The sequence below is a fragment of the Panthera pardus genome, unplaced genomic scaffold (genome assembly GCF_024362965.1).
Source record: "Panthera pardus isolate Hobbes unplaced genomic scaffold, ASM2436296v1 HiC_scaffold_25, whole genome shotgun sequence".
Classification (NCBI taxonomy): Eukaryota; Metazoa; Chordata; class Mammalia; order Carnivora; family Felidae; genus Panthera; species Panthera pardus.
The window spans coordinates 51,462,152-51,475,362 of record NW_026526821.1 but is presented as its reverse complement, the minus strand read 5'-3'; the positions used below and the strand labels follow the sequence as shown (position 1 = coordinate 51,475,362).

The following is a 13,211-nucleotide window of genomic DNA, read 5'->3' as shown; positions in this document are numbered from 1 at the left end:
TGTTTTGACTCCCTCCCTCTCTAACCTTTTTTTTTTTTTTTCCCTTCCTCTCTGCCGTGGTCTTCTGTTAAGTTTCTCAGGATCCACATAAGAGTGAAAACATATGGTATCTGTCTTTCTCTGTATGACTTATTTCACTTAGCATAACACTCTCCAGTTCCATCCACGTTGCTACAAAAGGCCATATTTCATTCTTTCTCATTGCCACGTTGTATTCCATTGTATATATAAAGCACAATTCCTTTATCCATTCATCAGTTGATGGACATTTAGGCTCATTCCATAATTTGGCTATTGTTGAAAGTGCTGCTATAAACATTGGGGTACAAGTGCCCCTATGCATCAGCACTCCTGTATCCCTTGGGTAAATACCTAGCAGTGCTATTGCTGAGTCATAGGGTAGATCAATTTTTAATTTTTTGAGGAACCTCCATACTGTTTTCCAGAGTGGCTCCACCAGTTTGCATTCCCACCACCAGTGCAAGAGGGGTATCCTCGCCAGTATCTGTAGTCTCCTGATTTGTTCATTTTAGTCACTCTGACTGGCATGAGGTGGTATCTGAGTGTGGTTTTGATTTGTATTTTCCTGATGAGGAGCAACGTTGAGCATCTTTTCATGTGCCTATTGTCCATCTGGATGTCTTCTTTAGAGAAGTGTCTATTCATGTCTTCTGCCCATTTCTTCACTGGATTATTTGTTTTTTGGGTGTGGAGTTCGAGTTAACCATTTCCCTATTGCTAAGTAATTAAGATACCTCTACATTTTTGAAGCACCTCATATGCTTTAGAAGGGGTGTATTTTAGGTGTTTTTCTTAGGCTACTATACCAGAAGTAGGATTCCATCAAAGGCTTAGAATATATCTTTGTGGTCTTGACATTTTCTAGCAAAATGACATATTTTTGAAGCAGTGTTCATAGACATCTTTTAAAAAAAATTTTTAATATTTTTATTTTTGAGAGACAGAGACAGAGCACTAGTGGGGGAGGGGCAGAGAGAGAGAGGGAGGCACAGAATCAGAAGTAGGCTCTAGGCTCCGAGCTATCAGCACAGAGCCTGACGCAGGGCTTGAACTCACGAACCATGAGATCATGACCTGGGCCAAAGTAGGATGCTTAACCAGCTGAGCCACCCAGATGCCCCATAGACATCTTTTTTAAACATTTGATTATTTTTACAAATTGACTTTATTAATTATTATTATTTATGCAAGTCACACCTGTTAAGAGGAAAGTATTACCCTAATTGCTAAAATTTTATAGTATTTTTTAAAAATATTCTTTCATATATCTTTTTAAATGTAAACCATCAATGGCATCATATTACACTTGTTTTTTTGTAATCCACTTTTATCATCTAAATAAAATACAGATTCCATTATAATTTTTAGTGGTTACATGTGTATCTTAAAATTACTTAATCTTTTAAAGTCCAGATAATATGTTTGTATAGGTTCATCTCATTTAAAATCTTAGTGTACTGCTGCTGGGTTAAGGGATATATGTATTTAAATTTTCAAATATATATTTCTACATGTGTTGCTTATGGTTTCAAAGTGAGGGTTTTTGTTAGAGAACTCTTTTTCTTTTGAAAAAGGATAATTTTTGGAAAATTGTGGTATTTGATTTCATACATCTAAAATTACTGTGCTTTTGTATCTTCCATCATTTTATCTTTAGCTTTTGCCTGTGATTACAGAGCAGTTACAGTGGATGCCATTTGTGAATGCCAAACTTCATCAGCCTTTTGTAAAATTTATATATTGGTCTCTAAGGCAGCTAGATGCTGGAACACAGGTAATTGATTAATAGTCTATGTTTTTTAATTATTTCTCTTGATCTTGTTCTTTTACAGGTTTTTTGTTCTGTTTACATTTCAGAACTTTTTGCCTTCTCTGCTTTATTACTTTTTCTTTATCCTTTTATAAATACTGTTTTTTAGTGCCGTAGGTTTTAATCAATATGTAAAATTGTTTTTTGAGTTTCAAAATTATATAATAAGTGTCACTGTTCGGTTATTGTTAAAACTTACTGCCCCCTCCCCACTATATTTTATAATATTTCATATTTTACTGAAGGTAATAAAAATGTAAGATTTCTTGTGTTTTATGCCAATAAGTACATATTAGCTAAATTAGATAATAATTTTTATAATAGCCTAATCAGAACAAAAAAATTATTCTGGCATATTATAAAATGAATGCTATATGTTATCTGTTCATATAAGGTTCATTCAATTTAAATTATGTCATGCATATGTAATCATTTGTGCTATGAGCTGTATTAGGTTTGTAAAATTTTATTTCCCTAATTAGTATTAATAAATGCTGTTATAGCTTTCATTTACTTAAAGGAGAAAAATGAATTTGTGCTTGGGTAGTGTAATCTTGGTCCTATGGAATTATAGAAGCACATAGCTAAATCACTCAGTGTGGTACTTATGATTAAGTAGTATTAATTGAGTCATGTGATTATTATGTAGTATGATGATTAAGATTAAGCAAAAATATCTTTCCTGAGGTGGTATTCCATATATTTTGCCTCTGTGTTGCACAAGTAAACACAGGAGCATAAATGCACACATGTGCTTGCACACCCCCCAGCCCCATGGAATATCATTTTTAATTTATTAGTCTTAACTACATTTCTCACTAAACAAAGTTATATTGATTATCAGGTCTTGTAATGTTGCTATCTTCTTAAAATTTTATTTTGCTTTTTGTATAATGGTTTCTGAATGCTCTCAGCCACAAAAGGCTAGGCTCAGAAATTGAATGAAATCTTACTTTGTCTTCCTTCCAAATATTCTTCTCATTTTCCTTCAGATAATTTACAGTTTATTTTTATCTACAAATATATACTCTGCACCCTTCTCTGTGTGCTATTCTAGACAGATACTAGCCTGCATCTATGTTTCTAATGAAAAGTAGCATTCTTGCCACCGTCCTGTTTCTTTATTCAGCATTGATGGATTTCTAATATTTCAGTTTTAACAGTTGTCTGACTGCAAATACTTTTTCATTCTTTTTAATGTTTATTTTTAAGTTTTAAAAATGTTTATTTATTTTTGAGAGTGAGAGAGACAGAATGTGTGCAGGGGAGGGGCAGAGAGAGAGGGAGACACAGATCTAGAAGTGGGTCCAGGCTCTGAGTTCATGTACTTTTTAAAAATTAAGCTTTTTATTTTGACATAATAGTAGATTCACTCAGTAATAACAACTACTACAGAGAAATCACTTGTGTCCCTAACCCACTTTCCCCCAATGGTAACATCTTGAAAAACTAGTACAATATCACAGCCACAATTGATAGTAGTCAAAATAGTAGGAGTTCTACATCACCATAGAGATTCTTCATGTACACACACATATATATATATATACAGACTTTATTTTTTAGAGCTAATTTGGGTTCACAGTAAAATTGAGAACAGAAATTCCCCATATACTCCCTGACCCCACATATGTACTGCTTACCACACTATCAGCTTCCTGCAACAGAATTTGTTACAGATTATTACAATTTGTTACACTCGAATGTATCTTGGTATGTCCTTCCACTCCAAGTCCATACCTTACGTTAGAGTTCACTTTGGTGTTTTACATTCTCTGAGTTTTGACAAAAATATAATGGTATATGACCATCATTTACAGAATAATTTGATACTAAAAATAGTTTTCCCTAAAATTCCTCTGTGCTCTACCTATTTATACTTCCCACACCCCTAATTCCTGCAGACCACTAATCCTTTTACTCTTTGCTTTTTACATAATGTCATAGCTTTGCCCTTTACAGAATATCATATAGTTAAGAGTTATTCTGTATGTCGCCTTTTCAGATTGGCTTCTTTCACTTAGCAGTATGTACTTAAGATTCCTCCATGCCTTTTCTTGGTTTGATAGCTCATTTCTTTCAGTGCTGAGTAACACTCCGTTGTCTGTATGTACCACGGTTTATCCATTCACCTACTGAAGGATCTCTTGATTGCTTCCAAGTTTTGGCAAGTATGAATAATATAAACATCCATGTGCAGGATTTGTGTGACATTAATTTTCAATTCCTTTGGGTAAATACCAAGGAGCACAATTGTTAGATAGATATGGTAAGAATATGTTTAATTTTTTTGAAAAACTGTAAGCTGCCTTCCAAAGTGGCTATACCATTTTGCATTTTAGCAGCAGTGAATGAGAGTTTCTGTTGCTCCACATCCTCATCAACATTTGGTGTTGTCAGTGTTTTGGGTTTTGGCTGTTCTAATTGGTGTAGAGTCAAGTCTCCTTTTAATTTGCAATTCCCTAATGACATACTGTTGGGCATCTTTTCATATGCTGATTTGCCATCTGTATATCTTCTCTGGTGAGGTTTCCAGGTTCTTTTGCCCATTTTTTAAATTGGGTTTTCTTACAATAGCGTTTTTAGAATTCTTTCTAAATTTTGGGTAACAGTTCTTTATCAGATGTGTCTTTGCAGATATTTTCTCCTCCCAATCTGTTTCTCATTTCTCATTCTCTTGACAAGAGTGGTTTTTAATTTTAATGAAGTCCAATTTCTCAGTTATTTTTTGTGCATCATGCCTTTAGTGTGGTATCTAAAAAGTATTTATTGTATCTAGCATCTTACACACTCATGGAGAATTGACCCCTTTATTATTGTGTAATGCCTTTCTTTCCCTGGTAACTTTCCTTGCTCTGAGGTCTGTTTTGTCTGAAATTAATATAGTTATTCCAGCTAGCTTTTGATTAGTGTTTGCATGGTATATCTTTCTATCCATTTACTTTCAATCTGTATTTGTCTTTATATTTAAAGTGGGTTTCCTAAAAAATAAAAAATAAAAAAAAAATAAAGTGGGTTTCTTGTCGACAGTGTGGGTCTTATATTTTGATTTAGTCTGATAATCTCTTTTAATTGGTATATTTTGACTATTGATATTGAAAGTGATTATTGATATTGTTGGATTAATATCTACCATAGTTGTCACTGTTTTTTATTTATTGACAATTATTCTTTGTTCCTGTTTTGTTCTCTCAGTCCTTTCCTGCCTTTTGTGGTTTTAATTGGACCTTTTATATGCTTCTAACTTTCCCTTCTTTCTTAGCCTTCAGTTGTACTTCTTCTTTTACATTTTTTAGTGGTTGCCCTGACTTTGCAATATACACTTAGAACTACTCTAAATCCACTTTCAAATTACACTATACAGCTTTACATGTAGTGTGAGTATCTTATAATACAGTAGACTCACCTTACCTGCGATTTCAGTTACCCATGGTAAACCAAAGTCTGGAAGCAGGTTATCCTCCTTCTGAAGTATTGTCAAAGGTCAGTAATAGTCTAATGCTAAGTAGGGTCACAATGTCTATATCATTTACCTCACTTTTTCTCATCCTGTAGACATTTTAGCATCTACAATATTACCATAAGGGTGAGTACAGTACAAATAAGATATTTTGAGGGAGAGAGAGAAGCCACACTCATACAACTTTTATTATGGTATGTTGTTGTAATCTGTTTTATTATTGTTAACCTCTTACTGTGCATAACTTATAAATTAAACTTTATCATAGGTATGTATGTATAGGAAAAGATGCAGTATATAAAAGGTTTGGTACTGTCCATGGTTTCGGATATCCACTGTGGTCTTGGAACACATGTCCCGTGATAAGGGGGGACTACTATAACAAAATACTGCTGATGTCTTCCTCCTGTCTCTTATTCCCTTGTATAATTCCTGTCATTCATTTCACTACACATTAACCTACATAAACATGTATATATCTATATCTACGTCTATGATACAATGATCAATAATACAATTGTGTATACACACATACACACACAGGCACACATGCACATGCTCACAGACACACAGGCATCCATAATCCAATACATTGTTGCTATTGTTTTCAAAAAACTTATCTGTTAGATCAGTTAATAACAAATAAAAGCACTTATTCCTTCTCTAATGCTCTTTATGTACATCCAGGTTTCTAAGCTATATAATTTTCCTTGTCTCTAAATAACTTTTATTAATATTACTTTCAGTAACAGAATCCCTCAATTTTTGTTGGTGTGAGAAAATCTTTATTTTTCCTTTATTTTTGATAGATAATTTCAGAGTATGTAGAATTCTAGGTTGGTGGGGGTTTTTCCTCAGCATTTTAAACATTTCATTATATTTTCTTCATGCTTACATGATTTTTGAGGAGACTTTGGATGTAATTCTTATCTTTGCTTCTCTGTAAATAACCTTTTTTCTCTTTTGGCTTCTATCAAGATTTTTAAAAAAAGCTTTTATTTTCTGAAGTTTGAATATGATATGCCTTAATGCATTTTTGTGTGCATTTATTTATCCTCTTAGGTGTTCTCTGAGCTTCCTGGTTTTGTGGGGTTTGTTTCTTGTGTTAATTTGGAGGAAATTCTGTCATTACTGCTCTCTCTCTATATATTTTTTTTTTTTTTGATTTTTTTTTTTTTTTTGAGAGTGTGTGAGTGAGTGAGGGGCAGAGGAAGAATCCCAGGAAGTGCAGAGAGAGAAGAGACAGAGTGCAGAGCCCAGAGCAGGGCTCAGGGTCACCAGAAGCAGTGCTCAAGATCACCCAATGTGGGGCTCAAACTCACAAGTCGTGAGATCATCACCTGAGCCCAAGTGGGATGCTTCACCAGCTGAGCCACCTAGGATCCCCACTTCAAATATTTATTTTATTCCTTTGTTTATTTTCCTTCTGGTATTTTCATTACCCATGTGTTGCACCTTTTGTAATTGTCTCATAATTTTTGGATATTCTGTTCCATTTTTTCCAGTTTGGGTTTTCCTCCTTGTGTTCCAATTTCTGTTGATGTGCCATCAGACTTAGATATTATTTCTTTGTCTGTGTGTAGTCTACTAATGAGCCCACCAAAAGTATTCTGCATTTACAGTGTTTCTGATCTCTAGTATTTTTGGGTTTTTTTGGGTTTAATTTATTTATTTTGGGGGGGGGGTACAGAGAGAGAGGGGGAGAGAGAATTCCAAGGAGGCTCCACACTATCAGCACAGAGCCCAACACTGGGCTCAATCTCAAGAACCGTGAGATCATGACCTGAGCCAAAATCAAGAGTCAGATGCTTAACTGACTGAGCCACCCAGGGGCCCCTCTGTTATTTCTTTTGATTCTTTCTTAGAGTTTCCATCTCTCTGCTCTCTGTTGTCTACTTGTTTCATTAGAGCTCTTAGAATATTAATCATAGTTGTTTTAAATTCTTTGATTATTCCAGCATTTCTACCATATTTGAGTCTGATTCTGAAGTTTGCTCTGTCTTTTCACACTGTGTTTTTTGCCTTTTAGCATGGCTTGTAATTTTTTCTTGTTATCTGGACATGATATACTATGTAAAAGTGACTGCTGTAAATGAGCCTTCAATACTATGGTAAGATGTGTGGGAAGGGGAAGTGTTCTGTAGTTGTGTAATTCAGTCTCAGTCATTTGGTGAGCTTGTGTCTTGGGGCTATGAACTTCATAAATGCCTCTCAGTTTTTCTCCCCATGAGGTGGGGCAGGATTGCTAGAGTGGGCTGGAGTTTCGTATTTCCTTTCTGCTAAGTCTGTTAGATTCTTATAAAATCTCAGTAGGTTAAGCTCTGGTAAGGTAGTTTCTCTTGAGGACAGATCTTTTTAACAAGGACAAAATTGTGTCATATTTCCAAATGGTTACTTTTTTTACCCCCCCCCCCCCCCCACCTGAAGCATGAGGGGATTTTTCTCCAGTCTTCACTGTGAGAACTGTTAGAGCTCCTCATCTAAAACCAACAAAATCTGAGAACTCCCTTGTGACTGGCCACAGCCAGCATTCTTAACTCTCAGACTTGTTCACATTGGGCCTCCAGCAGTTTTCTTTTCTTTTTCCTTTTTTTAAATATGGCACACTTCATGAATTTGCATGTCATCCATACTCAGGGGCCATGCTAATCTTTTCTGTATTGTTCCAATTTTAGTATATGTGCTGCCGAAGCAAGCACTCCAGCAATTTTTGGTTATGGTTCATATTTTCCTACCCTGGTACCAGTTCCCACAGAGATTTCAGCTCATGGGTTTCTGCTGCAGTAAGCTGTAATTCTCTGTATTCACCTGTCTGTCTCCAAATTTGGGCTTTGCCCTGTGTTCTCACTTCTGTTGGATCTAAGAAAGTTTAATTTTTCAGTTGTTCAGCTTTTTACTTTTGTTAGGATGGAGTGATAACTTCCAACCCCCTTACCTGCCTAACCAGAAATCAGAAGTTCTCATGTTGCATTTTTATAGCAATACCCACTTTCCTCCTGGTCTACCCCCTCTTTAATCCCTCCAGTCACGAACTTCCATTTCTATGATTTTGTCATTTCGCAAATGTTATATGAGTGGAATTATATAGTATGTAACCCTTTGAGATTGACTTTTTTTACTTAGCATAATTTGCTGGAGATCTATTTAAGTTGTGGCATTTCTTTTTATTGATTCCATGATAGGAATATACCACATTTTAACCATTCATTGGTTAAAGGAAACTGGTTTTTAACCATTATAAATGCTGTAAACATTTATGTGGAGGTTTTTGTGTATAAATAGTTTTTATTCCTCTAGGATAAATGTCCAAGAGTGTACTTGTTGTATGGTAGCTCCATGTTTAATTTTTTTAATAAACTGCCAAATTTTAAGAGTGATTTTATTATTTTATGCTCTTACCAGCAATATATGAGTGATCTAGTTTCTCCATGACCTCACCAGCATTTAGTGTTTTTATTATTTTTTTTAAGTTTTATTTTTTGTTTTATATTTTATTTGTTTTGTTTTGTTATTTTATTTTATGTTATTTTATTTTATGTTTTTTTTAATTTTAGAGAGAGAGATTGCAAGCAGGGGAGGGGCAGAGAGAGGCAAACAGAAAATCCCAAGCAGGCTCTGCAGGAGCAGTGTGGAGCCTGACAAGGAGCTTGGACCCACCAACTGTGAGATCATGACCTGAGCCAAAACGAAGAGTCAGAAGCTTAACTGACTGAGTCACCCAGGCACCACTATGTTGTTACTATTTTTTATTTTCACCATTCTGGTAGTATTGTTTTCTCATTGGAGTTTTCATTTGCATCTCTCCAGTGGCTAAATGTATCTTCTCATGTGTTTGCTTTCCAAATGTATATCCTCTTCAGTATGTTTTTGTCTTTTGCCCATTCTCTAATTGGATTATTTGTCTTCCATTGTTTTGAGACTTGTTTACATACTTTGGGTACTAGTCCTTTGTTGGATATGTCATTTGGAAATACTGTTTTTCTTTTTTTGTAGCTTGTATTTTCATCCAACCAAGGTCTTTTGCAGAACTTTAAATTTTGATGATTTCCAGTGAACTGGTTTTTCCTTTTGTGGCTGTTGCTTTTGGGGTCAAGTGTAAGGATTTTTTGCCTAACCCTAAATTGTGTTCTCCTGTGTTTTTTCTTAAAATTTTCTATGTTTGCATTTTCTACATTTAAGTCCGTGTACAGTTTGAGTTAATTTTGTATGAGGTGTGAGACTTAGATCAAGATTACATTTTTGCCTGTAAATGTCCAGTTGCTCTAGCACCATTTACTGAAAAGGCTTTCCTTCCTCTGCACCTTTGTCAGTTGGGAATAGTTATGTGGGCTTCTTTCTTGATTCTCTGTTATGTCCATGTATCTGTGTGTCTGTTCCTTCGCCAGTTCCATACTGTTGATTACTATAATTTTAAAATATGTTTTGAGAAAAAAAAAAAAAAAAGAGAGAGGGAGAGAGCCAAAACATGAGTCTCTTAAAGACTGAGAATAAATTGAGGGTTGATGGGGGGTGGGAGGGAGGGGAAAGTGGGTGTTGGGCATTGAGGAGGGCACCTGTTGGGATGAGCACTGGGTGTTGTATGGAAACCAATTTGACAATAAATTTCAGGAAAAGAAAAAAATAAAATATGTTTTGAAGTTGAGTAGTTGGATTTTTTCCCCATTTTCCTGTTTTTCTTTTATTTAATTAAAAAACATTTTTTTAATGTTTGGTTATTTTTGAGAGAGAGAGAGAGAGCATGAGCAGTGGAGGGGCAGAGAGAGAGAGAGGGAGACACAGAATCAGAAGCAGGCTTCAGGCCCCGAGCTGTTAGCACAGAGCCTGATATGGGGCTCAAACTCACAAACTGCGAGATCATGACCTGAGCTGAAATTGGACACTAAATGGACTGAGCCACCCAGGTGCCCCCTCATTTTCCTGTTTTTCAAAATGTTTATAAATAGTTCCTTTGCCTTTCCTTATACATTTTAGAATAATCTTCACTATCTACAAAATTTCTTGCTGAGGTTTTGATAGAAATTGCATTAGCCTGTATACAAATTTAAGAAAAATTGGCATCTTTACAGTGTTGGGTGTTCCAGTTCAGAAACATGATTTCTCCATTTTATTTAGAAAGTTGATTTCTTTCATCCATGTTATGCAGTTTTAAGCATAGAATTCCTGTCCATTATTTGTTAGATTTTCAGCTGCATATTTAGTGTTTTTGAGTGGTTAAAGTTGGTATTTTTAAAATTTTGGTGTCCCTGTTGTTCATTCTGTATCCTATGACCATGATCTTATTAGTTTTAGGAGTTTTCTTGAAGATTCTTTGGGATTTTGTATATAGTCATGCATCTATGAATAAGAAAGTTTTCTTGTTTTCCTTTTTTGACTATATGCTTTCAATTTGTGTCTTTCATAAGCTACAATATCTAGGACTATGGTGAATATGAATGATAATGGAAATCATTGACTTGTTCTTGATCTTAGGGGAAAATAGTCCTTTCGCTATTAATATTAGCTATAGTTTTATAGATGCTTTTTGTCAAGTTTAGTTCCCCTCTATTACTATTTTTCTGAGTTTTTATAATCATGAATGAATGTTAAAATGTTTTTTAAATGGATTTTTGTATTTACTGATAGGATCATGTGATTTTTTTCTTTAACCTGATAATGTGGCTTTCAAATGGCTTTCAAATACTGAGCTAGTCATGTGGTCCTAAAATAAACCCCACTTGGCCATGTTGTATAGGTCTTTTTATATTTGCTGAATTCTGTTTCCTGATATTTTGTTAAAGAGTTTCCTATCTATATTCATTAGGGGTATTGATTTACAGTTTTCTTTTATACTGTCTTTGTCTGGTTTTGTATCAGGGTCATACTATGTTCATAAAATTTATTGGGAATTGTACCATCCTCTTACTTTTCTAAAAGAAATTAGATAGAATTAGTGTTCATTTTTCTTCAGACATCTGGTAGAATTCTTCTATGAAACTCAGCCTGAATATATCTTTTTTTGGGAGATTCAAGTTCCTTAATAGTTGTAAGGATATTCTAATAGGTGATTCATATAAGTGATTTATAGAAGTGTGTGCTTTTCAAGGAATTGAATGACCCATTTTGTCTAAGCTGTTAAATATATATGTGTAAAATTTTTCGTAATATTCTCTTATCCTTTTGATGTTCTCAGTGTTGGTAGTGATGCCCTCTCTTTCGTTCCTGGTATTGATAACTGTGTCACTTTTTTTTGGCTTTCTTGACAGAAATTTGTTTGTTTTATTGATTTTTTTTCCCCCAAAGGATTATCTCTTTGTTTCATAGTTTTCATTTTTATCTCGTCTTTATTATTTCCTATTTTCTGTTTGCTTTGGATTTATTTTGTTCTTTTTTAGGTTACTGAGGTAAAAACTTAGATTATTGATTTGGGACTCCCTTTTTTTCTAACATAGTGCTATTTTTAGTGCTGTTTTTCTTTCAGCACTGCTTTAACTGTATCCCACAAATTTTGATATGTTCCATTTTCATTTACTTTCAATTTAATGTATTTTTAAAAGTTCCCTTCAAACATCCTCTTGACCCATGATTTATTTAGAAGTTTGTCATAGATCTCACTTTTACCTTTCTGTTTTTTCTGGTTTGGTTGCATTGTTGATGTTGTTTGGCTGAAGATATGTAGTCTGCTGTTGTTGTGTAGAGTGTTCTATAAATGTGGATTTGATTCTACTGGTTGATAGTATTTTAGAATTAGTTTAGGTCCTTGTTAATATTCTGTCCAGTTGTATCAAGTGTTCAGTGAAGTCTTCAGCTATAATTGTGAATTTATATATTTGTCCTATTTGGTATTATCATTTTTTTGCCTCATATATTTTGCAACTCTTTTGCTTTGCACATATAAATTTAAGCTTGTTTTGTCTTTTTAGTGGATTGACTCTTTTTTCGTTATGTAATGTCTCTGTACCTGGTAATTAACCTTGCTCTGAGATCTATTTTCTGATATTAATATGACCAACCACTCTGCTTTCTTTAGATTTATAATGTCCTTTTCTATTTTTTAATTTTGACCTACTTGTAATGTTATATTTGAAATGAGTTTTTTATAGATAGCATATAGCTAGATTTTCTTTTTACTCAACTTTATCAAGTTCTGTGTTCTAATTGGTATATTTAGGCCACTTATATTTAATGTAGTTATTGATATGTTAGGGTTTAAGTTTTTTGACTTTATTTTGTGTTTACTGTTTGTTTTCATTTCTCTTTTCCATTTCTCTGGGTTTTTTCCTATGGGTTACTTGAACATTTTTTAAAACTCCATTTTGGTTCATTTATAGAATTTTGAGTATTTCTCTTTTTATAGCTTTTTTATTAGTTTTTCTAGGTAGCACATTGTATATAAATAATTTACCATAGTCTACTGGTGTTTTCATTTTGTCAATTTGACTAAAATAGAGAAACCTTGCCTTTTCATCCCTTAATTAACCCCCTCTATAATACTACTATTTCTTCTACATACATTTAGAATCACATTAGACAGTGTTATTATTTTTGCTTCTACTGTCAAACATAAAACTCAGAATTTGCCCATATTTTTTGCTTACTGTGTTCTTTCTTCTTTCCAGATATTATAGGGTTCCTTCTTTTATTATTTCATTTCACCATTGAGAACTTCTTTCAGGCAGTCTTTTAGAAGAGGTCTGCTGTTAATAAATTGTTTTAGTTTTACTTCATCTTAGAATGTCCTAGTTTCCTCTTCATTCCTGAAGGATATTTTCACTGGGCATGGGGTTTTGAGATGATAGTTATTTTCTTGTAATATTTGAAAAATGTTGTGCTAATTTCTTTTAGCCAATTTTCATGGCTTTACAATAAGAAATCCACTGTTACTTGAATTGTTTTCTTCATATATGTTAATTTCTCTGTTACTGCTCTCAATTTTTTTCTTTC

The 13,211-nt window shown here is 33.9% G+C and overlaps 1 protein-coding gene and 1 non-coding gene across 6 annotated transcripts in view; one reads left to right on the top strand and one right to left on the bottom strand.

The window, feature by feature from the left end:
* Nucleotides 1–13,211, top strand: part of CCDC138 (coiled-coil domain containing 138) — a 140,643-nt gene that overhangs the window by 54,229 nt on the left and 73,203 nt on the right. For 4 of the 5 annotated variants that reach the window (XM_019434590.2, XM_019434589.2, XM_019434591.2 and 1 more), the window contains one exon: nucleotides 1,679–1,795. The exons of the other annotated variant lie outside the window; for it this stretch is intronic. In XM_019434590.2, coding sequence (XP_019290135.2) covers nucleotides 1,679–1,795 — 117 coding nt within the window. The remainder of the gene's footprint in view (nucleotides 1–1,678; nucleotides 1,796–13,211) is intronic. 5 annotated transcript variants of the gene reach the window in all.
* LOC128773605 (U6 spliceosomal RNA) lies at nucleotides 7,884–7,990 on the bottom strand. The gene has a single exon (XR_008417958.1). It is a non-coding gene; the product is annotated as a U6 spliceosomal RNA (small nuclear RNA).